General features: G+C 51.5%; 1 protein-coding gene across 2 annotated transcripts in view; it reads right to left on the bottom strand.

Annotated features, from left to right (window-relative positions):
- The window catches only part of SLCO3A1 (solute carrier organic anion transporter family member 3A1), a 278,228-nt gene that overhangs the window by 202,184 nt on the left and 49,457 nt on the right, over positions 1–26,587 (bottom strand). For both annotated transcript variants that reach the window (XM_066238910.1, XM_066238909.1), the window contains exon 2: positions 12,046–12,511. In XM_066238910.1, coding sequence (XP_066095007.1) covers positions 12,046–12,511 — 466 coding nt within the window. The remainder of the gene's footprint in view (positions 1–12,045; positions 12,512–26,587) is intronic.

The raw sequence follows: 26,587 nt of genomic DNA on the forward strand, positions 1-26,587 counted from the left end.
CCAACATTAAAAAATAAAATAAGTACCAACGTGGGGAGATGTGTCTTCTTTTATACAGCCTGATAGCCTCTGAATCTGTCTTTAGCTCCAGAGTCACAGCTATTATTAATGTGTAACTAAACCAATCCAGTTGATCCGGCCAGATCAAGACAAAGTATAGGCTGCGGCTGGAGTGGGTGAGATGACTTAGATCTTAGACCATTGAGGCCCTGGCTGGTTGGCTCAGTGGTGGAGCATTGGCCTGGTGTGCAGAGGTCCCGGGTTCGATTCCCGGCCAGGGCACACAGGAGAAGCGCCCATCTGCTTCTCCACTCCTCCACCCCTCCACCCCTCCCCCCTCCTTCCTCTCTGTCTCTCTCTTCCCCTCCCGCAGCCAAGGCTCCATTGGAGCAAAGATGGCCTGGGCGCTGAGGATGGCTCCTTGGCCTCTGCCCCAGGTGCTAGAGTGGCTCTGGTCGCAACAGAGTGATGCCCCGGAGGGGCAGAGCATCACCCCCTGGTGGGCAGAGCGTCGCCCCTGGTGGGCGTGCCAGGTGGATCCCGGTCGGGCGCATGCGGGAGTCTGTCTGTCTCTCCCCGTTTCCAGCTTCAGAAAAAATACAAAAAATAAAAATAAATAATAGAGACCACCGAGCTTTCAAAGGCTCCAAGTGTCCCCACACATTTTAGAACCTATTAGAACCCTGCTATGTTAATAAGGCCTCTTGCTGGGCACCCAAATTCCCTTTGTAAAGCCCATTAACAACCCACAGGGCAGGTGGGCAAATGTGACTGTTCTTATATAGTTAGAGGCCTTGCCCAGAATGGGAGGCAGGGGGAAACTGAATTCATGTGCACCGGGTGCACAGCATATTAGAGAGGAAGCCTCTCTCCTCCTCCGAGAGAGAGAGATTAGGATGCCCTAACCCCAACCCATGTGCCCACCCTCAGCTGAAACGGGAAGCAATGGTAACAGGCAAAGACAGGAAGGAAGGAGGTTTCTCAAATGCAGCAACTACCCCACAAAGGTTGGGATGAGAAAGTTTGCCCATAAAAAGTTCGCCAAGTTTCCTCCCGTGTTCGGATGATGGCGGGGAGGTGGTGGGCTCACAACTTGCTGTCTGTGGGTTTGTTTTTCAGTTGCCCTGGGTGCGTTTTCCTTAGTAGAGCACATGGAAAGTTTTGACTTTGAGAGTTCAGATTCTATTAATGTTCCAAGCGCATTTTTAAAATGTTTTTGCTTTTGGAGCCAAAAATAAAAGTTTTCATTTTCCTATCTGTGCATCAGTTCAAACCAGCACAGAAAATTTGCTGAATATTACCCAAAACACCCACGGTTAAGGCTCAAAGAAGGGATGGAAAATTTCAGCCCCACAGGAAAGACCTTTTTGGGGGGCGGTGAGGGCTGAGAGGGTGTCTGTCTCCCGACACCACTGAGGACACATTCTGACTTTTCGCCCCGAGTTGCCGAGGTGATGCTCAGACGGATGCTTCCCAGTGTTGAGTACACAGACTTCCCAGGGAGCAGACGGAGTGCAGAGCTGAGCCGCGCACAGCATCCCAGTCCCCAAATGCCATCCGTCACTCTGTACAGCCTATCACACCTCAACTCGCTTGGCTTACCTCACCCCAAAATGCCTGACGTCAGAGTCTACCCAGTGTAAGGACTCTATGCGGTTTTAACCTTTCTTTGCTCATGAACCTCTGAGGATTCAGTAAAAGCCCCCCCCCCCACAAGGGCACAGAGACATCTCCATATAATTTCAGAAGACTGTGGACCACCCCTAACCTAACACACACGCTAGAACCTTTAGCACCGGGTAGCTTTGGTGACATAGCACCCAATTTCCCCTGACACTTTTGAGGTACGTTCCTGTATCTCAGCTCTAAAGACTAGACTTCACTTTTTATGACTGTGCATTAGCCACCTAATATTTTGGTATCTTTAGATTTTATCTGCATGTAGGGGGACACACACACATACACGGCTTGGCAGAAAGGAAATGGCAAAGCCAAGTTGGGAATGGCACCTGCTCATTTAGCTCATTCACGCCTGACCACAGGAAGCCCTTCACGGAAGCAGAGGGAGCAGAGGGAGCTTTGGCAACTGCCGTCAGGTAGAGAAGTTCGGGGTTGGTTCTGTTTTTTCCATTCAGTAGAGAGCACCATTGAATAAGCTGAGCGAGCTCAACACTCTCCTGCCCACACAAAGCCATGTGCTATTTAAACGCTCCCTGTTCTTGCACAAAGCTTGCCAACAGGTTATTTTTAACCACTGGTGTGTTTGTCTTTGGTGGCTAGGGAGAGAGTGGAGGGGGCATCACTTCAGGCCTCTAGGTCCCCGTCCTGCAACTCCAATAATGAAATGAAGAACTAACCAGAGCTTTCCACCTATTCCTTTTTCTTGTAGAGGGTCAGTTGTTTGGTTCTTAAGAGCATCACGAGAAAATATGTTGATATTATGACAGAACCAGCCCTTTGATCAGAGGACAAGCTGCCTTATTTATGTTTTCCTAGACAAATACACTCTTCTCTGTTGGAAGATACTTGGTCAAACCTCAAGAGGAAAGCAATCCAGTCCAACATTTACATGATATAACAGGGCATTCAAGCCTGATCGGGCAGGATCCTGGCGGCTCTAAACATTGGGAAGGATAAACTCACGTGTTCAGCTAACTGGGATTCTCAGTGCTGGCTTCAGGCACAGCTGGATCCAGGAGGCCCTCTTGCCCTCTCTCCCCCCAGTATACTTTTCTTGTGCTATTTTCATTCCTAGGTCAAGTTCTCTGTCTGGGGCAGCACAGATGGCCATTGGAATCTCTGGTCATTCGCTGCTCTTATAGTGAATGATCCTAGAAGAAAAAGTGACCCCTGGCTTTTTCTTTCTCTCTCTGCGAGTCCATGTGTAAAACCTCGTGGTGGATGTCTCACTCCTTTGGCCAATCGTTATAGACCAGAGCCCTTCTCTGTGTCACAGGTGGTTATGCTTAGACCACACGATCATTTCTGCAGTCTGTACGAGCTACCTGGCATCCGAAGCAGGAGCCTCCCAGTGAAAAAACAAGGGGCCGGACAGACAGAAGCAAACGTCCACAACACAGGCACCCAGGTGAGGTGTTCTAACACTAGAGAATTCTCTGGCGATGAAGAACTCACTTCTCACCGAAGAGGAAGGCCACTAACCCCCAAGCCCAGTGTTCCCAACAGCAAGTCACAACCCTCCACGGGCACCAAAGTACCTATGGTATCTCTTCTCACAGAAATTTTAAAAAATTTTTTCCTTTGATTTGATGGGGGTGGTGGTGGAGGGGGGGGGGGGAGAGAAGCATCAAACTGTTGCTCCACTTAGTTGTTCCACTCAGTTTGGCACTCACTGACTGTTTCTCACATGTGCCCTGACTAGGACCAAACCTGCAATCTCTGGAACAACAGATGCTTTATCCACTGAGCCACCCACACCCAGGGCCCCACAGAATGCTTCTTGTCGGTGAAAGGGGAAAAAAAAAAGGAAATATTAGAAGAAAAAAAAAGCCAAGATTATTCTTGCCCAGAAAGGAGAAGTAAATAGTCTAGAAATAATCTAAAGAGAAAAATACCATATTTTTCGCTCCATAAGACACACATTTTGGCCCTGTCCAGTTGGCTCAGTGGTAGAGCGTCGGCCTGGCGTGCAGCAGTCCTGGGTTCGATTCCCGGCCAGGGCACACAGGAGAGGTGCCCATCTGCTTCTCCACCCCTCCCCCTCTCCTTCCTCTCTGTCTCTCTCTTCCCCTCCCGCAGCCGAGGCTCCACTGGAGCAAAGTTGGCCCGGGCGCTGAAGACGGCTCTACGGCCTCTGCCTCAGGCGCTAGAATGGCTCTGGTTGCAATAGAGCAACGCCCCAGATGAGCAGAGCATCACCCCCTGGTGGGCGTGCCGGGTGGATCCCAGTCGGGCGCATGCGGGAGTCTATCTGCCTCCCCATTTCCAACTTCAGAAAAATACAAAAAAAAAAAAAAAAAAAAAAAAAAAAAAAGACGCACATTTTCCCCCCCAAAAGTGGAGGGGAAAATGCCCATGGGTCTTATGGAGCGAAAAATACGGTATTTTATTAAATATTTTAACACACCATTTGGTTCAGAATTTTTTTTTTCTTATTTTACTCCTTAGAACCCTAGGTGTGTCTTATGGTCAAGTGCATCTTATGGAGCAAAAAATACAGTATACATGTTATTTGGGAAACTACCTCAAAATATTTTCATTTAAGAGCAATACCTGTGTGAACAGTGGAAAGGAAAAGTAACCTAGCTGCCGTCAGCAGTGGGCGCAGGAGGAGGCTGCTGGTAAACAATGGTGAGCAGTGGTGTCTGAGCTCGCGGAGGGGACACGCCCTTGGTGGGTCTTCACCTACCCCGGCCTCTGCTGGGCCAACCCGGGCCTCCCGGGTCTTACTTCATGCTGGGCTCTAAAACCTCTTAGCAAAGATGCTCTCAAACAGGCAGTAATCATCCGCAGGCTCCCGCAAATCCCAAACGGTATGGTTTCCGGATTCCACCCCCCACACGCTGCCCCAGGGAGGAGCATTTTTCTTCATCTGGCCATGCTTCTCTTGGAAAAATGGCTCTGTTCCTTTTCCATTCAGAAATCCCCATTCTTAGGAGACAGGAAGCAATGGCTCAGCCAGAACTGAACCCCCAGGGGTCGCCCGCCCGGCGGGAGGCCCTCACTCATTTCTGCTGCCTGGTCCTGTGTTTGTGCGAGAGCCCCTCTGTTCCCCAACCATCGGCTGGAACCGCAGCAGACAACACTATTTATTCTGGCACGTGCAACTGCCTTCCTTTCCCCCTCCCCCCTCTCCCTCCCTCTCTTCCTTCTTTATTTGCTATTCGAAAGACCAGTGCAATCGGAAATGGATGGTCCAGACCGTGGAGTCCAACATGGCAAGCCGCCGACGCATCTGAGCTGGCCAACACGGCGCGGACCCACAGAGGGTTCGCAAAGATGTCAATGAGTTGGCAATTCGGCCCATTTGAAAAATATGGACTTTTAGTGTCTTAAACATCGGGATATCTGTCAAGACTGACTTTGCATTCCCACCGGGCAACAAATGGCCGAGGACCAGGTGAGGACCTTGCTTCCCAGCCTCACACTGTCTGCTTTTCTCGTTCGCCGAGTCCCTGCAGCCCCTGGCATTGCCACCCCTGAGCGGTGGGGGGGGGGGTGCTGGGCTGCCAAACCAGGGCACCAGCCCTCACGGCTGGCCCCGTCTCTTTTCATTAACAACTGGTGCCTCCCTCATCCGTCTTCCGGGGAGAGTCACAGCAAAGCCGACGTCTGATTTCCAGCTCAGGTCGAATCTATCTGAACTAACCTAAGCTTTTCAAGTTTTCAGCAAATGCAGATAAGGCTACGGCCAGAAAGGTATTCACCCCCAAAGACCCGACAAGCGAATTCCAGCGTTTCCATTGGCGTTGACAAAATCTAACGCCAATGATCTGAAACAACGTTCATTATTCATGACACATAAAATAAGTTTCTAATATATCAACTGATGAAAAGCAGGTTTACTTATGGGATGGGTTTAACTAAGTAAAAATGTATACAAAAGGAAAATGCTGGGATGAAATATACCTAAATATTGACAGTATATCCTAGAAGTACCTGGATTATAGAGTCTTGAAGTTTTCTTACTATATTTTTGTTTTTCCCAACTTTACTAAAAGGAGAAGACGTTCTTTCAAAAAACTGCGCCAATATTCAGAAGCAAGTTCAGAAACAGCGTGTTGGAAGCCAGAAAGTCAACCAATAACACATCATGCTAGGGCAAGAGGCAGGTTGCCTCCAGATGCAATGGATCAACCTGCCGACCCACTGCCTGGGGTGTCGCCAACACCGTACATTCTGAGATGAGCCGCAGGAAGTGGTCTGCAGACAGAGAAGAGCCCTGCTGATTTTATTCCGCACTGAAGAGGTTGCTGCTATTCTCAGATCTCCTCAATGGAGTGACTAAGATCAGGGTTTAACTACAATCGGCAAAAGGCCCGCCTGTGTCTTTGAATAAGTGAGTTGCTTTTTCCTGCCTCAGTTTCTACACCTGGAAATGGAGGTGACATGACTATCCGGGTGGATAGGACGGTGTTTAATGACCTCCACCACAGACGTGAGCCCTGATGCGAGAGATGTCCAGGCGAAGCCCTGCTAGGTAGATCCCAACTTGTCTTCCGGATAAGGGAACCGGCTCGGGCCAACGGGAAACGTGTCCAAAATCCCATCGGCAGGGGTGCGGAGGGCCAGGATTTGAACCACAGGGCTGTCAGGACGCCAGAGCCCGTGCCTGGAGACCTGTCCAAGGTCACCCAGGCAGTGAGCACAACGGCAGTTCCACAAACCCTGGGGCACGAATTACGAGCAGCCGGAAATGAATTAGAAACACCTACCAGCCCGGAAAATATGGAATCGTCAGATAAGAGCTAAAATACACCAAAAAAATGGCCTGTGATTGGCAGGAATGGAACACGGCCAAAACACGCTGACCAGCTTTACACTGTCGTTAATTTTAGAAAAAAGAAATTAATGAGGGAAACCTCAATATCAATGAAGTTGCGAGTCTAATGAGCTATGCTCACCTCCCATGAGGGACAGCTTTTTAATTATTTTTCCAGATGAACTGCAGTCACCGTGTATCTGATCCCTATCTGACCCAAGCTCTTTAGAGAGTTTAAACGCATTTTACCCAATGTCAAAGTTAAAATAAAAACTCGTGAACTGTGTCCAGGCTCCCAGGGCTCCAGAAGAAAATGTGGTTCTCTCTGGTTGCTGGCTGGTGTCGTAGTGATCTTTGTACTAAAACAAACAATGGGCAGATGAGATCTGAGAATACCTCTCTCTGCATCATTAACTGGAACATGGAGGGTTGTGCTGGGTTTCAATATATGTGAAACGTGGGACATTCACGTCTACTAAATGGGGCCTCCCGGCTTGGAGCAATTGCGCTGTGTATTGGGACATCCCACAAGGGTCCCGTTCTCCCTGGAAATGCAGAAGGTCCCTGCAAGAGACATCCGCAAAGAGCCAGCCGCCATCCATCCCACCTGTGTGGACGCGTCAGTGTGGCATGTATGTCTGTCTGCCAAACGCACTTGCCTGACTGAAAACATCCTAGTTGTACCGTGATCCCGTTCTGCATTTTAAAAACATCATCCCATGTCACGCAATTGCACAGAACCATACACAGACCGCACAGAGATATACAATCAAATGCATGCACGACTGGTGGGATCTGAGCCGACAGCGGGGCTAACAGGGGTGTCCTGGCGTAATGCAAGATGCTGCTACCGTGAGGGAGAGAAGACGAAGGGGGCAGGGGACTTCCCTGTATTTTGCAACAGCTTATGATTCGATAATTATTTCAAAATGAACCATTAAAAAAAAAAAGACAAAAACTACATACTCAATTCCTTGGCTACCTCGGAAAACCAACATGACACTGTAGCTCCTTATAGAAAAGTTAGGACAAAAGAGATTGAAATCTTGGTTTGCTTTGGGTCTTGGTCACCTTGATACCCATTATGGGCTGAATTGCGTCCCCTCAAAATTAACATGTTAAAGCCCTAACCCTCAGACTGTAACTGTACTGTACTGTGTATTTGCAAACAGGGCCTTTAAGAAGTCATTAAGGTTAAATGAGGTCACATGGGTAGGTTCCTAATCCAATCCAACTGGTGTCCTTCGAAGAAGAGGAGTTAGGACCCACACAGGACCCTAGGGATGGGCACATGAAAGGAAGACCAGGTGGAGAAGGCCCCACCTGTGAGCCAAGGAGAGAGGCCTCAGAGGAAGCTCCCCGACACCGTGATCTTGGACTTCCAGCCTCCAGACTGTGAGAAACTGAAGCCACGGCCTTGGTGTTTCGTTCTGGCAACCCTAGCACAGTGATACAGGCCCCACAGCCATTCATCTAGTTTCTGTCCCCTGCTAAGAAGCTCCCCAATCCTCGGCACCGTCTTAAAGAAGGAGATGGTGGCTGAAGTGAGGCCGGAAGCCACCTCATTGAAGAACAGAGGTCCCAGTACAAAAGAGCTAAGTTTCAGGCGTCCCTTCCACGCCCACGTGAGGGTGGTGCCCCGCCATTGGCAGAAGTACCAAGCCACGGAAGAGGGATCCCAGTTTTTCAGGCCAGGCCCAGAGGGCAGAACCAGAACCAGAACCAGCATGTGGAAAGTTGTCAGGAGACAGACAGATTTCTAAGTCAACCTCAGGACAATTTCCTAATGGCTGTCATGGCTTAAAATGGAATGACCAGCCACGAGGGGTATGGTGCCCACGCTTTCAGAGAGGTGAGCAGAACACAGAGCACAGCAGTGGCCCCCGCCTCAGGAGCCTCCCTGATCTGCGCCCATCTGTCCTCACAGCACCAGGAACCAGGGCACCACCTCCTGCGGAACCCTAAGCGGAACCGTAGCAGAAAGCACCCTCCCTCTCCATCCCGCTCCCACCCCTCTGCCGGGCTCGGTGCCTCCTCTCCATCCCAACAGCACCTCTTCCCTAGGCCTTGAGACACACTGCTCCCCTCCCACCTTCCTGGCTCCTATGGTTTGTATGTCCCAAAGTTTTCAAGAAGGCTGTTTTGTGGAATGCCCTGCCTTGCACTTTACTCCCTGGACCATCTGCCAGCCCCCGAACCCCCACCCAGCCAGCCATGTGACAGAATCCAGATACACCTGCAGAGAAATGCCACTCTCTGAGCAAGAGCCCAGCCCCACTCACCTAAGTTATTTTAGGCAAGTTACTTAAACTCCCAGAACCACAGTGTACTGTCTGCTTCATTTATAACACTAAAAAAAAATTTAAAAACCCATGTCATTAAATATTAAGGCATGTACTCATGGGGGAATATTAAATACGCAGTAATAACGTCACAAAAGAATATTTAGTGACACAGAGAAATGCTCATGAAATATTAACAAGAAATGAAATTGCAAAGTGCCTGTTTATTACAAACACATTCATTTTTGTAGAAAAGAGTACCGATGCACAAAAAAGACTTTACCCAAGCATGAAGCTAAGAGTAATTATTTTCTAATTATTCTTTCTTTATACTTCCCAAGATGTCAACAGTGTTAATATTTTTTTTTTAAAACTAGAAATAAAGTTATTTTTCTAAAATCTTTAACATGCTCTCATCTTGGCTTGTTTCTCCTCAAAGGAAAAACCGGTCAACAATCAACTGACGTAGCGACCTACCATAAGGACACAGCGAGTCCGTGACATTGGCTACTCATTCTTGCCTCCAGGACAACATGCCCTGTTTTGAACCTGGGGAAACAGGGCTGCTAAGAAAAGCGGGCTAAGGGAAGGTCACCACATGGATTAGTGCAATGAGTGGCCTCTCAAAGGGTTAATTCTTGGACACCTCCCCTCCCCTACCGAATGGTTTCCACTGCCACGCTGCCTCATGCGTCCCTCTAGAACGATGCCATGTGTCACCCACGGGTCACTGTCTCGCCGTGCCCTGAGGCCTGGCTCCTCACTGTGCTGTAGTAAGAGGCCTGCCAGCAGAGCCGCGTTCCCGTTCACTGGGTTTTGTCCCCGGTAATGAGCCCCTTGGCTCCTGCCCCAAAGCAGAAACGGCGCCGGCCAGAGAAGCCCCTTGTGAATGGCCTGTTGAGGAATCTGGGCGCTTGGCAGTGGCTCGGCCACCAGAGGCCAAAGCAAATAGCCACTTCAGTGGAGGAGATCAGCTTAGCTCAAGACAGCATGCGTCACTTCCCCCCCTGGTTGCAGCGGGGTCAGTGACATGGCCACAGACATGCAGAGGGCACCCATCTGGCGACCCGCCAAGGCAGGCAGCCCAGGGGCAGGTCTTGTCACCGCTGATCACAGCTCGAGCCCTGTGTGACTTCATCCCCTTCCCCGCTGACATCCAAGGGGAAGGGCCAGCTGCAAACAAGCTGCGTGTGACACGCGCGGTATTTCTAACCCTTTCGGTCTCCAATGCGCCCTCGCACTGTGGGCACACGACCGGACGGCTGGTGGCGGGCCCCCATCCTCGCTGTCAGGAGCTGGAACCCGGAGGCACACTGCCATTCCACCCTGGTGGGTCCGTGGTCACACCCACGATCCCGGCGCCAATCCCTTCTGGAATTAAGAGGCCATAATTCATATCGATTCCATCCATGGGGCTCCCCAAATACTTCCCAAGGCAAATTTAGTGGCTTCAGGAACAGCAGATAAACACTAAAATAGCCTCATGATCACTAATACTTTTTATGACCCGCATAATAAATGAATGGAGCGGCTATGCTCTCTGCATATACAATGGCCTTCTTAAATTGCTCCTGGAGAACTCCAGCCATGCATGGAACTCAGGGCCACCTACCGAGGCCAGTCTGTGCAGAAGGCTTGCTCTCTGCTGTTCCCTGGAAACATGGACCCATGAAACCAGCTAGGAGACACCCAGAGGGTCCATCTCCACAGTCCTATGCTGTCATGTTTTGGAATCTGGCCAGATGGGCCAGAGCCACCAAGATATCCATGCACCATGCAAAGAGCAGATGCTCGCTGACAGCTTAACTACCACAGAGGAAAAGAACGTCCAAGTAGAAATTTGGCCCATACAGTCTTCCTAACGAAAGCTCACTGCAAATCCCACAGATACGGGCCCAGAGCCCGAGAAGGCCCCTCTGCCCCAGCTCCACCTCCCACACCCGAAACCCAAATGCCTCCTCATCCTACAGCCTCAGATACACAGACCAGGCCCCCTCCCCCACCTCGGGGAAACCCCATCGCCCAGCCTGTCAGCACAGACTTCCAGAAGGGGGTTCTGCGTCCTCCGTTCCGGGCAGGAAGCCCGAGCAGCGGTGATTTAGCACTTCCAGGACTTGAAGAGGGAATCTGGGGAGACATTTTTCTCCTTAATTCCATCATCAGAGACAGGAACTCAGCCTTTCACTCTCCATTTCCTTCTCTGAGCTCTGATTTATCTACTTGCTCCCGTCCCTGCCAGGAAGCCTCTCTCCCAGAGTCCTCGGGTGACATCCGTCACATCGGAGCCCAGCTGTCTGGCTGGACATCAGGAACCTGTTTTGGATACACGCTTTGGTCCATGTCCTAATCTGCAACAGGGTCACAGGGAGTGGCTTCCACTCAAGCTTGAAAAGTAGCAAAATGTCAATGACTTCCTGAGCCCCCTGTCCCCAGCGCACCCAGCTTTGGACACAGTTACGGAGCCTCTGGCCATAGGGGAGAGGGGCTGGCCGTCTCTGGCCTGAGCAGTCTTCCCGTCTACTTTGGGTTCCAGGCTCCCAAGTTACCTTGAGCCTGTCTATCAAGGGCCGAAACATACACCTGCAACATACTCGTTCACCAGAAGCGTACTCCTCACAGCTGGGACAGAAAGGCCCCAGAGGAAAATCAGCGGTCAGGTTTGTGACGCTGCCAAACCCTCCTGGCTCAGAAAGCTCGGGCAGCGTGTCCTGGAAGCTGGGCGGGTAGAAAGCTTCGTGTCCACTTCTGTGCAGATGATACGGTAACCCAAACCACCACGTTAGAATGAACCAGAGTATCTCTCAAGGCACACTGATTTGGCGAAGGCACAAAGCTCCCGCAGGTAGAGGTAGTTTTTTTTTCAAAGCTTAGTGCTCAGTGACTGGGTACATGTCATCTAAATCCAATGGCTTGTGGGAGGCAAAACTATGCTTGGTAACCAAGCGATGGAGAAGCTAAGTAGGCTGGCCCTCACTTTACAAATGACCACATAGCAGGACCCAGAAGCAGCGACCAATGACCCAGGTGTCCATGCCGCCTTGCAAACACCTAGCACTTCCGTCTGCCGTTCGAGCAATCCGCCACTTCGATATTTCTGAACCTGGTAACCCGCAAATGATTCCCACCCTTTTCAGTATAAAATATCAGAAACTGTACAGCACAAAATAATTTTTAAAAACTCACACATGACTTATTTCTTCCGAAATATCCATTTCCAGCACAAAATTCCCATTGCAGAAAAAAAAAATTACTCAATATCACCAACTTTGAATGGTACACCAAATGGCCATGTGTGGACCCCCAGGCCGGGGCCGCCCCTACCTATATAGAGCGAGGAGTCCTTCCTGCGCACGTGGTCATCGATGTAGGAGACGCCCAGGGGCTGCACGGGGGTAGCACCGATGCCCAGGAGCACCTGGGCCCCGATCAGCAGCAGGTACATCATGTTGGTGGCGGTCCGGCTGCGGCAGATGAGGTCAGGGTCCGGCCCCCGGTCGCTGCCCGACCCGTTGGTGGCACAGATGTCGCGGCCCTCGGCACCCCAGCGGATCTCGCCCGCCTCGTACTTGTACTGGTGGGTCAGGAACTCGGGCAGGGCCGACAGCAGCGCGCCCAGGGCCATGACGATGCCCCCGCAGCCGATGAGGCGTGGCCGGTGCCCACGCGCCCCGAAGTAGCTCACAAAGAGGATGAGCGCCAGGTTCCCGATCTCGAAGCTGCTGGCAATCACGCCCACATCTGCGCTCTGCAGGTTGAACCTGCGCTCCAGGGTGGTCAGCACGCTCACCTGCAGGTGCAAAAACAAAATCTCCGTGTCAATCCCGGTGGACCCCATGGAGGAAACCCTCTCTGGCCTCCTGGCACACCTGCCCCTCCCAGCCCTCCCACCTGGAGGTTTGTAACAGATGCAAAAAACACACATGTGCAAGGCGATTTAAACCTGAAGAGTCTAAAACACGTTTACTTAGTATTGTAACCCTTATTACTGGATTAAAGAATTAACTTTTGGCCTTAGCTGGTTGGCTCAGTAGTAGAGCATTGACCCAGCATGTGGAAGTCCCAGGTCTGATTCCTGGTGATGGCACACAGGAGAAGCAACCATCTGTTTCACCCCTCCCACATCCCCTGTCCTCCCGCCCCCCGCCCCACAGCCATGGCTCGATTGATTTGAGCGTGTTGGCTATGGGCACTGAGGATGACTGTGTGAAGCCTCTGCCTCAGGCTCTAAAAATAGCTTGGTTGCGAACAATGGTCCTAGATGGGCAGACCATTGGCCCTGGAGGGGGGTTGCCAGGTGGATTCCGGTTGAGGCGCATATGAGAGTCTGTTTCTCTATCTCCCCTCTTCTCATTTAAAATAAATAAAAAGAGAGAGAGAGAGAGACGAAAGAAAGAGAGAGAGAGAGAGAAAGAAAGAAAGAAAGAAAGAAAGAAAGAAAATAATAAATAAATAAATAAATAACTTTCTCACTAGCAAAGAAGTTTCTCTTGGCCCCTTTCCACCCTGCAAGGTTCTGCCTCTACTCAGGGAGCATGACTTCCCCTCCTCTAAAGCAACTTAGGGCCCGCGTGTCCTGTGAAAACGCTTGTTACGGGCTCCCAACTACAGCCAATTTGCTTGTAAAGCCCATCCTGGGAGGGCACAGGAGCCAGGCGCTTCTCGCCAGGAGGTCAGCGTCCCCAAAGGAAACAAACAGAACGAAACAAAAACCTAGAAGGCAGAACACTACGAGCTTGACGAGCTCATCAGGATACTCATTAGCTCTTCGCTTTCTTCTAGAAATGGCCAAGCAATATGGGTGTCCCTAGAGGACACCAGGCAAATACATGCCTTCCCGACTGCTCTGTGTCCGCTAGCCCCACCGAAGGGACATTTTTACGATTGCCCCCACCTTGGCACGCTTGTCTGTCTTACATTTGTTGAGCAAATCTTTACTATCTGCTGTTGGCCCGATAAGGCCTTAGGCACAAAGGATAGAAAAAGAAGGAAGGGATGCCCCCTAGCAGAGAGGTGCACCTGGACCCAACCACCCACAAAGCAACCAGATGTTACATTTCATGATGCGACTGTCACATGGGGCAGGGTGTCAAGAGGAGACGCTTCACTTCTGGGCTTCTTGAGGGGGGAGAGAATGTAAATGGCCCATCTCTCCTGCCGCTCACACATTCCACACAAGGTGCGTGAGCAAGACGAGACAAACATGCCCGTGGGGGGGGGGGGTCTGAGAGCCCCCGCTGGGGAGAGATGAACTCTCCAGCAAAGAGAACAGCGTGAGCAGAAGTCAGGGGGCATGACTTAACTACGGAAGGGCACAGAGCAGGAAAGGTGGGCCGGAGGGGCCACAGCTGACGCCCTGAAGAAATGAAACAACCACATGCAGGTCATGGAAAGAGGAACACCTGGTTTGAATCCCACCTGGTAGTTCCTTTCTCAGCTCTGCAACTTCGGGCGAGGCGTTTAACCTTGATTTCTACGAAATGAGAATAATGTCTACCTACCAGGATGGATGTGAAGATGAGACACAATGGATGCAAAGTCCCTCCTACAGAGCGGCCTTTCTCTACCCCAGAGGAGAGAGAGTGGGGGGAGAGGCAGAGGGGTGCGGGGCCAGGGCGGCCCCGAGTCTGTGACCTTGCACAAGACTCCCCTTGCTTTCGCCTCCCTATCTGCAAACTGGGGATAAGGTGCTAGCCCGCAGGGCTGGCGTCAGGAGTCAAGAGCACACGTGTGTAAGTGCTAGGGCTAGCTCTGACCATGTGTCTGTGGTCATCAGGGGACATCAAAGGCTTTGCCAGCCTAAGGGTGACACCAGGGAGGGCTGTCATGTGGATAATGAATGGGGGGGGGGAGTGAGGAAATGAATACCAGCAGAAAGAGAGCTTGACTGTTATTAAAAGAAGAGAGGAGAGGAAAGGGCCGAGTCGATACAGTGGCAATGGAACGACCAGGAAATAACTGAGCACGGTGGAGGCAGAATTCCATCTTTGGGGAGACCGGCTGTCAGCTTATCAGGGAGGCTGCTGCCAAAGAAAGGGAGAAGGGGGAGCCCCATGGAGCTAGCCTTCCTCCAAATGTATAAACATGCGCCCTCCTGTCAACACCCCCACGTCCACACCCCCCCAATGCCCAGGCACCTGTGCCCATGTGCACACACTGTGTACACCTATGATAACCAGCACACCTCTGTTCTAGTCACTTTTATTATAAAACAACAAATTTTTCTTAGCCTTACTTCCAACTGCACACATTTAAATGGGCTCCTTTAGCCCGAGGCTCACCACGCACTCAGAAAGCACTAAAAGTTTCCGGTACCTGGGCCCTCCCAGTTTCTGACCAGTCTGCAGAGGCCTGGGCCCCAGCATTTCGTTCAAGACCCCCCAGGTGATCCTGCAAGCCGTGTGGCGCTGACACAGGAACACACTTGACCACAGTCCAAGCGTTGCCTCTGGCCCTGGGGGAGCTCTGCACAGTGTCCTGATGCTGGCCCAGGCGCCCACAGGTGACCAACACCAGGACATCACTGTGCACTTCTGTCCCTGCATTCCAGCCCTGCTTCCCCTTTCCACTGTGCTCTCCGACCCACTCAAGGCAGCCCACAGCTCACTCAGCACTAGTTACATGGCTAGGTTATTCTTTTTCAAACACCAAGCATTTGCAATTGTCCAGGAAAGAAATTTAGCGGGTCCTGGCCTCATGAAAACGGCTTTCAAATACTCCCCTCAAAGTTCTCAAAGTTCTGGGCCAGTACAAACAAAGGACTCGTTTATTCAGCCCTTTGCTTTGAGACACAAGCCAACAGGATGGACTGTGTGCTCTACCAGAGGCTTGTGACAGGTCCACGTGCTGGAGGGAGCCCCCAGGAAGGTGGCCCGGCTGCCCGGGCGGAGGGTGCTCGGGCTTCCACCCAGGCCTTTGTGGTGAGTCCCGAGGGATGCCCGGAAGAGGCCAGGTGCGGCACAGACAGGGACACAGCTAGGCAGAGTCCCCTGGGAACACTGCAGCCTGGTGACCTCCACCACGAGAGTAAGGGACAGGGGAAGTGGCAGGAAGGGCGGGGGCAGGTGGGACAGTGAGAAGAAGCCCCACTCCATCTCTGCCACGGGGCTTAACAACGTGCATAGTCGGCAGTGTATCCACAGGTGTGCCCTGTCATAAAGTATCACACAAGTATGGACACTTATATGACGGATAAGGGTGGGGTGGAGGAGGGGAGAAGCAGCAAAAGAAAAATGATCAGCTCTTTTAGAGAGAGATGTCGCCTGAGCCTGCTGCTCTCCTCCGGCCTCGAGCCTGCTCTTGGCAGGGTGACTCGCAGGGGGCACAGGAAGGAAGAGGGTCTTGACCTCCTTGACTCGGCCTCAAGGACGCCCGTCCGGATCACGCTTTGTGGGGCAGACAGATCAGAGCCTAATGTCTTCAGTCACTTATAGCACGATTTTGAGAAGATGGACTAACCAAGTACACACAAAGCCGTAGAGCCAATGCGTGGCTTTTACGTGGCCACGGACAACCCGCTGATGAGGAAGACGCATGCTAAAGGGGACGACCATCTTTACTGAACAGGCAACAGAACTGATGGCAGAATTCTTGATCTTTAAGAGACCGAGAAGATAAAATTCCAGGAGGAAAACAAAAGAGGAAGTGCCGTCACCTTGCCCCAAGTGAACAGGAAGTTATTATTATAGGAAGGCAACGTTCATCAGGTTTCTGCCACAACTAAAAAATAACGGGCGTGCGGCTTGACCAGGCGGTGGCGCGGTGGACAGAGCGTCAGACTGGGACGGGGAGGACCCAGGTTCGTGCCAGCTTGTGCGTGAGTTCATCTGGTTTGAGCAAGGGGTCACTCGCTCTGCTGCAGCCCCCCGGTCAAGGCACATGTGAGAAAGCAATCAATGAACAAGTAAGGAGCCGCAACGAAGGATTGATGCTTCTCATCTCTCTTCCTTCCTGTCTGTCCCTCTCTCTGTCTGTCTCTGTCAAAAAAAAAATATATATATATATATATCTATATATATAAAATGGGTTTGCGTCTCAAAATCTCCTGGAGCACCTGGTTAAAAACAAAACAAAACAGATTCCCCAACCCTGGGATGAGGTCCAGGAGTATCAAGTTAGGTAGAGCTCCGGGGTTTCTGCAGCACCTGGGGCTGAGGCCCACACCGCTGGTGGGACAAGGCCCGTGCCCGCACTCACCCGCCACCCTGCGCTGCGGCTCTCAGGCTTCAGTGGCAGTGAAGTTACCCAGTGGCTCTCACTCAGCCTGCCTGGCACCAACCTCCGAGTGTGTGAACCAGCAGGTCTGGAATGGGTCTAAGAACCGAGTGTTCCAACCAGTTCCCCAGGGGAGGCCGAAGGCGGTGCCCAGGGGCCCTGCTGTGAGAACGGCTCCCTGGACTCCCTCTCTGCAGCAAGCCCACCCCGCTCAGGATGACAGAGCTTGTTTTTCTCTTTTAAATCAGATACAAACTTGAAAGCACTGGCTCACCTCCAGCTCACTGAGAAACGCCCTCCCGTGCGTGCGGGAAAGGCGGCCGCACCCTGGGAAGGCTCCCCTCTCAGGGCACTGGAAGTCCAGCAGGCCGACCGCAGAGATGGGGATCCAGCCCCAAAGGGAGACCGTCAATTCAGTGCCATCACAAATGTCATAAGACAGGAGGCATCAGAGACCATGGCTACTCTTCCAAAGGGCCCAGGTTAGCAGGAACACCGTCAGAAGCCAAGCTCTTAAGAGCAGCACCTGGAAGTCGGGCTGCTCTCGTGAGCCCTCTTTCTTATCCTGCCTCGTGCAATGGGGCCTGGGCCTGAACTACAATCACCTGGGAAGCTTTTAAAACACAGCGCACCTGCCCCCCCCCCGCCCCCACCCCACCAGGAGGGTGACGTCACCTGTGAGAGCAGAGCCCACCAGGCAGGAGTATTTTCAAAGGTCCCCAGGTGACTGCAGCACGCAGGCAGGCAGCGGTGTGTGTGCACAGACACACTGACACACAGACACTGTACGGACCCCGCGGAGGGGATGTGGAGGCACGGCTGTTTGCGGCAGTGCGCCTGGTCAGGACGGCGTGGTGCTGGAGCAGGGCAGCCGCAGGCTCAAATCTGCCTTTGACAGGTGGTGGGTACACACATGTATGCGTATGTTACAACGCAACGACTTAAAACACCTATGATCTACCCACTCCGTCCGTTTTACTGCATGTTATTTTAAGCCTTCATTTAAAAAAAAATTTTTTTGTGTGTGTATTTTTCTGAAGCTGGAAACGGGGAGGCAGTCAGACTCCCGCATGCGCCCGACCAGGATCCACCCGGCATGCCCACCAGGGGGCAATGCTCTGCCCATCTGGGGCGTCACTCTGTCCCGACCAGAGCCACTCTAGCGCCTGGGGCAGAGGCCACAGAGCCATCCTCAGTGCCCGGGCCATCTTTACTCCAATGTAGCCTTGGCTGCGGGAGGGGAAGAGAGAGACAGAGAGGAAGGAGAGGGGGAGGGGTGGAGAAGCAGATGGGCGCTTCTCCTGTGTGCCCTGGCCGGGAATCGAACCCGGGACTCCTGCACGCCAGGCCGACGCTCTACCACTGAGCCAACCGGCCAGGGCCTAAAAATATTTTTTAAAAGGGGGGGAAACATCGAGCTTTGACAGCTCGTGGCCCCGTCCACCGTCCTGAGCCTGTTTCCCCATCTGTGTGGCAGGACCATGCCTGGGTGCGTGTTCTGAGGTCACAGCCAGCACACAGAGGGTGCACATAAAAAGGACACTCTCACGGATGTGCACACTGTGCGACTTCTGGTTGGATTCTGCGCACGGAGCCTGCTCCACAGGACCTGCAGGCAGCCTAGCCCTGACCGGGAGACCGTGCCAGTGGGGGTTCATGGTCTCAGGACAGCAGAAAGACACAGTCCCCAGCACAACCTCTGACACGGGGGCCTGGGACAGAGCAGCAGGGGACCAACGGGAACCAGAACACACTGTATGTGGAGAAATCCACGTCTGGGGCACCACACGGAAGAAGTGCGGTGTCACAGACGTGAGGGCACCGAAGGGGGCTGCCACAACACTCCCAGGGCAAAGATCAGTGATGTGAGGAGGCGTGGCCTGGTGGGAGGGAAGTTCAGACAGCCCCCGGGGACAGGAGAGCCTCTGACCACAGAGCACTGGGAGCAGTCCTCTGACATCAAATGGTCTGGAAGACAGGCGGAGGGTCGGCCCTGGATTTGGAAGTCAATGGGGAGCCAAGGGCGGTTCCGGAGCAGGAGCCGTCCCTCAGCAACATCCTCCCGGCCGTGGCTGCGAGTCTGGCAGGAGAAGAAACTGACCGTGCAGCCACTTCAACAGAACTGCTGAGAAACGAGGCGTCAGCAGGGTAATGCGGGCAGGCCGTCAGAGGAGGGTGTCCGCGTCAGAGATGCCTCTAAAGTAAAGTTCTTCTGCTCTGTGGGGCATGGGCCATGGGCCATGGCAGAGCCAGCAGGCCATCCGCCCCCCCTCCAGCCCCCCAGGACCCAGAGGAAGCTGGAGTCTCAAACCACATGCCTGGCAGCAGGGCCCCTGGCAGGGAGCAGGTGCGGGAGCAGACCAGGAGATGTCAACCTCTTTCAACTCTGCAGTCACGCCAAGGACCCACAGTTTTAGAATGGGGATGGGCTCATTTCTTTCTGCAAAGGGCCAGAGAGCTAATATTTTAGTCTTCCAGGCCACGTGGTCTCAGTAGTAGCTACCGGACAAATCCTAGCACAAAAGCAGCATCCACCGGCCACCTGCAAACGGGGAGCACAGCCGTGTTCCAGTCAGACTCGAACAAACACGAGCCGTGGGCTGGATCCGGCCCTGAACTCCGCTGATCCAGCCTGGGAAATCACGTATTCCTGTGTCTGTAATAAAGGTGCTGGCCGTTTACAACGAGTTTGTGCAGCACTCCTGTTGCTGACACAAAGGTCATCCCGGGCACAACTTTAGGGCAAGCGTGTTGGATTTTCTAATCCATGAAAAGTAAACTGTAACCCAGCTTCAATTCCTGTCCGATGGCCAGTAAAGGGGAAGAGGCTTGACCACTGGATCCCAGGAGCACTGGAGCCCCGGGAAGGCCGTAGCAGCAAATTCATGGTGTGAGGCATGTGGTTTTGTTTTTATCTGAGCAGCAGCTCCTTGGAGCGAGTAATTCAAGGCACCGAGGACAGGGCCCACAAAGGCAGTCACTGGTGAACCCAGAGCCCAAGTCAGCAGAACCAGGTCACAGAAATGACAAAGAAACACCTCCTGTAAATTGCCCTGGGGGCAAACAGGTCACCAGCCCAGCTCACAGGTCAGGAGGGGAGAGATCAATGTAGTCAACGTTGCTTTCTTTCTGACGGAATGATTGAGCCTGGATTCTGACCACAGGATAGATACATGGGTGTAATTTCACAACCGTTTTTCTTTAAAAGCACAGTGAGCGTTATACGGTGAAAAGCCAGCGCACAGCGGAAGCACCGGTGTGTGTGGGGGCGGGGGAGGACAGGCGACGGAAACCGTGACAGATCCTGAGAGCTGCGCACTCGCTGTGACCCTGAGGCCCCTCCACCTCCTTCCTTCCTGTGTGTGACACGGAGACGACGGCTCTCACCTCACGGTGTGCCACAAGGTTCAAAGGACGGGGGCAGCACTCTGTGCCACGTTCGTCGAGGTGGCTGCAGTCCTGCCCAGGGGCGCCCATGCGCGGCGCGGCTTTGCCCACGCTGGCGGCAGAATCCCAAGGACCCACCAGCTGTCTCTGTACCTGGGCCTTTAACAGAAGAACCATCATTTCCTGCGATTCCCCCTGAGATGGAGACTCCGGGCCCCAGCTTCCCTTCCAGGGCCTCATCAGTCTCTGCCACTTCCTGCCTCTTCCTCACACTTCCCTCCACACACCGTTTCTTCATTTCTCTCATCAATCTATTCTCCCAATAACTCCGTTCCCCAAACAGCCCTGAAGTATTGTACATCGGGAGCATTTTTTTTATTGGTGAAATGTTATGTCCAGTCAATCCTACCAGAATGTGTGTGACATTTTATGATTCTCTTCTTAAAAAAAAAAAAAAAAAATCTCTAAATTTAATTGCTTCCTACTTATAAACCTCATGATTGATTTTTTTTTTCTATAGCTCAGCGGTCTGCCACAGAAAAACAAAACTTGTCCAGCCCTGCTGGGGACAACTAATAGAATTTCCTTCCACTGGGCTGCCCAGCGGTACGGGCTCCCGCCAGGAAGTTTTACATCAGGCTGACTGGTATTCACAGTCTGTGTGTAGGATCTGCCACACAACGGCTTCAATTTTTCAAGTCACAATTTATGGGCTGCCACATCTCTTTTATTACAGAAACATCAAGAACAATAGGAGTGCGATGATTTCTTTAGCATTTGACAAAAATGCACGGAGGACCAGACAGTCATAAGGAAGAGATTTCTGTCTAACACACTAATTTATGCGTGCGAGCGCACACTCAACACTCCCCACGGGGAACCCGTTTTCACTGAAGCAGGCTACGTACTTATGCTATATGCCCCAGGACCCGGGCTCGCTGTCGGATGAACTGAGAAACCCCACACTGAGTACCTGTGCAGGCCAGGTACTAATCCAGGGGCTGGAGATGCCCGCGACCGACTCACAGTAAGAGAGATGGCAACTGTGAAAAGAGGCGATTATCACAAAGGGTGAACAAAGTTTCCCTTTACTGCGATACAGAGAAGCACAGTCGCTCCTAGTCTCAGTGAGACGCCCTTACCCGAACAGGGAAAGCCAACTGGCTCTCAAGTACGCAGAGGAAGCCCTGAGCAACTGGTCACCACGCTTGCCGTTAAGATAAAAATCTTAGTTATTGTTAAAATTATACAGGGAATAAAAGAGTTATGCAATCATATACACTGCTCACAGAAATTAGGGGATATTTCAAAATGAATAGGAAGCAATAAAAAAAGAAGCATTTATATTTTCAAACAACTGCTCAGATAAGGGCCTAATATCCAAAATATACAAAGAACTCATAAAACTCAACAAAAAACAAACAAACAATCCAATAAAAAAAATGGGAAGAGGACATGAACAGACACTTCTTCCAGGAAGAAATACAAATGGCCAACAGATATATGAAAAGATGCTCATCTTCTTTAGTTATTAGAGAAATGCAAATCAAAACTGCAATGAGATACCACCTCACACCTGTTAGATTAGCTATTATTAACAAGACAAGTAATAGCAAATGTTGGAGAGGCTGTGGACAAAAAGGAACCCTCATTCACTGTTGGTGGGAATGTAAAGTAGTACAACCATTATGAAAGAAAGTATGGTGGTTCCTCAAAACACTGAAAATAGAACTACCTTATGACCCAGCAATCCCTCTACTGGGTATATACCCCAAAACTCAGAAACATTGATATGTAAAGACATATGCAGCCCCATGTTCATTGCAGCATTGTTCACAGTGGCCAGGACATGGAAACAACCAAAAAGCCCATTAATAGATGACTGGATAAAGAAGATGTGGCACATATACACTATGGAATACTACTCAGCCATAAGAAATGAGGACATCGGGTCATTTACAGCAAAATGGTAGGATCTTGATAACATTATACGAAGTGAAATAAGTAAATCAGAAAAAACCAGGAACTGCATTATTCCATACGTAGGTGGGACATAAAAGTGAGACTAAGAGACACTGATAAGAGTGTGGTGGTTACGGGGGGAAGGGGGAGAGGGAGAGGGAAAGGGGGAAGGGGAGGGACACAAAGAAAACTAGATAGAAGGTGACAGAGGACAATCTGACTTTGGGTGATGGGTGTGCAACATAATTGAACGACAAGATAACCTGGACATGTTTTCTTTGAATATATGTATCCTGATTTACTGATGTCACCCCACTAAAAAAATAAAATTATAAAATAAATAAATAAATAAAAATAAAAATTATCTAAAGGAAAAAAAAAGAAGCATTTGATTTTTTTTTATTAAACAAGAACATCAGAAAAGCAAACGACAAGTCAAAAAGCTGTTTGATTATGCAAATGAGATTCAAAACCAACTTTTATTTCACTGGTGAAAATGCACTGTACAAAAGGCTGAAAGTACTGGAGTATCTGCATGTTCCCTGATACCCTAATTTTTGTGAGTAGTATATAATTTTGAAAACTTTGGTTAAATGAAGGGAGGCAGGTTTCTTTACTACAAGACTTATGAGTGATTTCCAAATGGCAAAATATATATTATGTAGTAGTTCTTGAAACTCTTCTGACTATGGAATCTTTCAAAAAAAATACTGAACATCCTTGGAAAAAAAATACATATATATACATATATATGTAGATTCTACCTGCTACATCTTGCAGGTAGCAAATGGCATATATGTATGTATATACTTTCAGAAACACTGATATGAGGCCCTGGCTGGTTGGCTTCGTGAATAGAGTATTGGCCTGGCATACAGACATCCCGAGTTTGATTCCAAGTCAGGGCACACAGAAGCAACTATCTGCTTCTCTTCCCCTCCATCTCCCCCTTCTCTCTCTCTTCTCTTCCTGCAATCAGTGGCTCAATTGGTTCTAACATTGGCCCCGGCACTGAGGACAGCTCAGTTCATCCCAGCGTGTCAGCCTCAGGCACTGAAAATAGCTCGGTACTCAAGCACTGGCCCCAGACAGGGGTTACCAGATGGATCCCAGTTGGGGCACATGCCAGAGTCTGTATCACTATCTCCTCTCCTCTCACTTAAAAAAAAAAGAAAAAGAAACAGCAATATAAGTTTTTAGTTAAGTAATAAAAAAGCTCTGCTTCTCCTAGCAACAACTTTTATTGCTTCTCTCAACCTAGATACCTCCAACCAAAGCTATTAAACAGCATGATAATAGCTCTATTTCCGTTTTTGCTTTGCTTACCAGGAAGCTCAGACTCAAGCCTGTACCCATGCTAGAGCAATGGTGTGGGGTGCCACAGCTGCACGTAAGCATTTCATTTCTTTTTCTTCCTGGACTTGAAGGTCTACTTGTAATTCCACAGGAGTACACTCTTTTGCCAGGGCAGGGTATGAAACCAATATAGACAAATTCCTCAGGAACACACCACCAGACAGGTAGGGTTAAATCCTAGATACCAAGGTAATCTACTGCCACCTAATTATGTCCTCCCCTGGAAATGCACTCCACAAATAAGCTGACAAGAAAATAATCTGGTTACCAAGGTAAACAGGATGAGAAGAAAACGGTGTCTGCTCACAGCGTTCATAGAGCTTTCAGAAGAAAGAAGTCTCAATTTTGGTGCCCATCTGAGCCCTCCCTTCACGCACATCAGTATTTTGCTGACATCTGCATGGTCCCAGGCCCCAGGAACCCGACAGCCATCCCGGCCGCACGTCCCACTGGCCTCTGCTCTCCTCCTCCCACTCCCCCTCAGTTTTCCCTCCAGACCCCGCCTGTCTCCATGCCGCTGCTCACCCTTCATCCCTGAACTCTCCCAAGTACATCTGCACTGGCCACCGGCCAGAGTCCTCTTTCCTGACTAACCTCGTTCAATCCATCCCACCTGATTCTCTGCTTAAACCTCTAGAGCCACGCCCACTGCCACCCGGGAGAGCCCGCGCTCCCTGTCCTGGGGTGACACACCCACTGAGATCTGACCGCATTCTGCCTCTCACTTCTGCTCTGCCGGAGTCTGAGCCGGTGTGCACGACTCCACACTGGCCGGGCTCCTTCTCATCCCCTGCCCTTCAGACGGGCCACAACACCTCCTGCCCCACTTCCCTCACTCCTTATCTAGCAGCACGCAGTTCAAATGCCACCGGGTCAGTGAACGCTCCCTGCTGCCACCCTGTCCCGGCAACCACGGGCCTGACACAGACTCCTACACGCTGTCGCTATCCTGTTCCTTGAGGGCCAGCGCTGTCTTATGATGCCTGCAGTCCTGCTCTTGAGCACAGGACAGAGCACTTGGTGGCTAAGCCAGGTCACTGCCTCCAGCTGTGCAGGACACACGTTCCTGCAAAGTGGGTCCCACCCAGTTGATGAGTGGGAACTGGATTCAGCCCATACTATACGTTCACTGCAGGTGTGTCCACTGGGGAACTAAGGACCAGTCCCCCTTCGACACGATGGCTCTGTTCAGACAGGCAGCAGCCTGGGCTTGGTGAGCACAGCTCCCCAGGGGCCCTGCCCTCTGTGCAAGTACCTAACCAGGCACGGTGGCCACGCTGCTCTGGGCATTCCTAGAGGTGCCTGATGCTGGGAGCCTTCTGGCGCAGAAGCAACGGTGCTAAATTGACGGTTTGGGAGCCCACGGGCGTCGACCTGGACTGAAACGCAACGTGGCAGGTCCTGGGGCTGGGAGAACACACGCACGTGATCCTAAGACAAAGACTGACCAACGTCTGGCCTTGACAAGGAGCAAAGCCTCTGTTCTCTGTCCCCTGCGGCCTTCCCTCCTCGCACCTGCGGCTACTCTGAGCACTGCCCTCACTTCATCTGAATGTCAAACCCCTCTTAGCAGAGACGCTCTGCGGCTCAGGTGAGCTGACTACGTGCAAGGTGCCAGGCCACGAATACAGTAGCTGACGTCCTACAGAGGACACAGCCCCTGCCCTCGCTGAACGGATAATAAGAGCTAACGTTGGATAGCGTTTACAGTGTGCCGCCCTCCGCTGCAGTCACTCAGGGTGCGTTAGCCCATCTCATTCCTACAGCAACCCCATTAGACAGGTACTATTATCATCCCTATTTTACAGACGAGAAAACCAAGGCCCAGAGGTTCAGTAACCTGATCAACACCTTGCAGGTAGCAAATGGCAGGCACTAGAATTTGAGGCCAATCTGGTGTTAGAGTCCATCCTTTTTTTTTTTTTTTGTATTTTTCTTAAGTTGGAAACAGGGAGGCAGTCAGACAGACTCTCGCATACGCCTGACCAAGATCCACCCAGCACGCCCACCAGGGGGCGATACTCTGCCCATTTGGGGCGTCACTCTGCTGCATCCAGAGCCATCCCCAGCGCCCGGGCCATCTTTGCTCCAATGGAGCCTCGGCTGCAGGAGGGGAAGAGAGAGAGACAGAGAGGAAGGAGAGGGGGAGGGGTGGAGAAGCAGATGGGCGCTTCTCCCGTGTGCCCTGGCTGGGAATCGAACCCGGGACTCCTGCACGCCAGGATGACACTCTACCACTGAGCCAACCGGCCAGGGCCAGAGTGATTTTTTTCCTCTCCCGGAGATGGGAAAAGTAATAGGGCTGGAATGGCCTGATGAAAAGCTTGACAGATCCTCTCCTCAAAGAACAATGATAAAACACACAAAACTGTCCAAAACAACCATTTCAAGATTCTAGAAACCAACTAAAATACACAACACGTTTGTAAGCATTTATTCATGAAAACCTTCTGAACCTCCACTAAGAACGGTGGAATATGGGCTCTCCCCTCCCTCCCAGGCCCCTTCCCTGCTGGCTCTCACAATAGTTCTTCCAGACATGCTGGCTAGGAATGCCAGCAGCCTCCTGGAGGGAGGAAGTCCACCTGATTTGAAACGGAGTATGAAAAACCCCACGCTTGGCCCTGGCCGGTTGGCTCAGCGGTAGGGCGTCGGCCTGGCGTGCGGGGGACCCGGGTTCGATTCCCAGCCAGGGCACATAGGAGAAGCGCCCATTTGCTTCTCCACCCCCCCTCCTTCCTCTCTGTCTCTCTCTTCCCCTCCCGCAGACAAGGCTCCATTGGAGCAAGGATGGCCTGGGTGCTGGGGATGGCTCCTTGGCCTCTGCCCCAGGCGCTAGAGTGGCTCTGGTCATGGCAGGGCGACACCCCGGAGGGGCAGAGCATCGCCCCCTGGTGGGCAGAGCGTCGCCCCTGGTGGGCGTGCCAGGTGGATCCTGGTCGGGTGC

This window comes from Saccopteryx bilineata, chromosome 7 (assembly GCF_036850765.1).
Source record: "Saccopteryx bilineata isolate mSacBil1 chromosome 7, mSacBil1_pri_phased_curated, whole genome shotgun sequence".
In the NCBI taxonomy this organism is placed as follows: Eukaryota; Metazoa; Chordata; class Mammalia; order Chiroptera; family Emballonuridae; genus Saccopteryx; species Saccopteryx bilineata.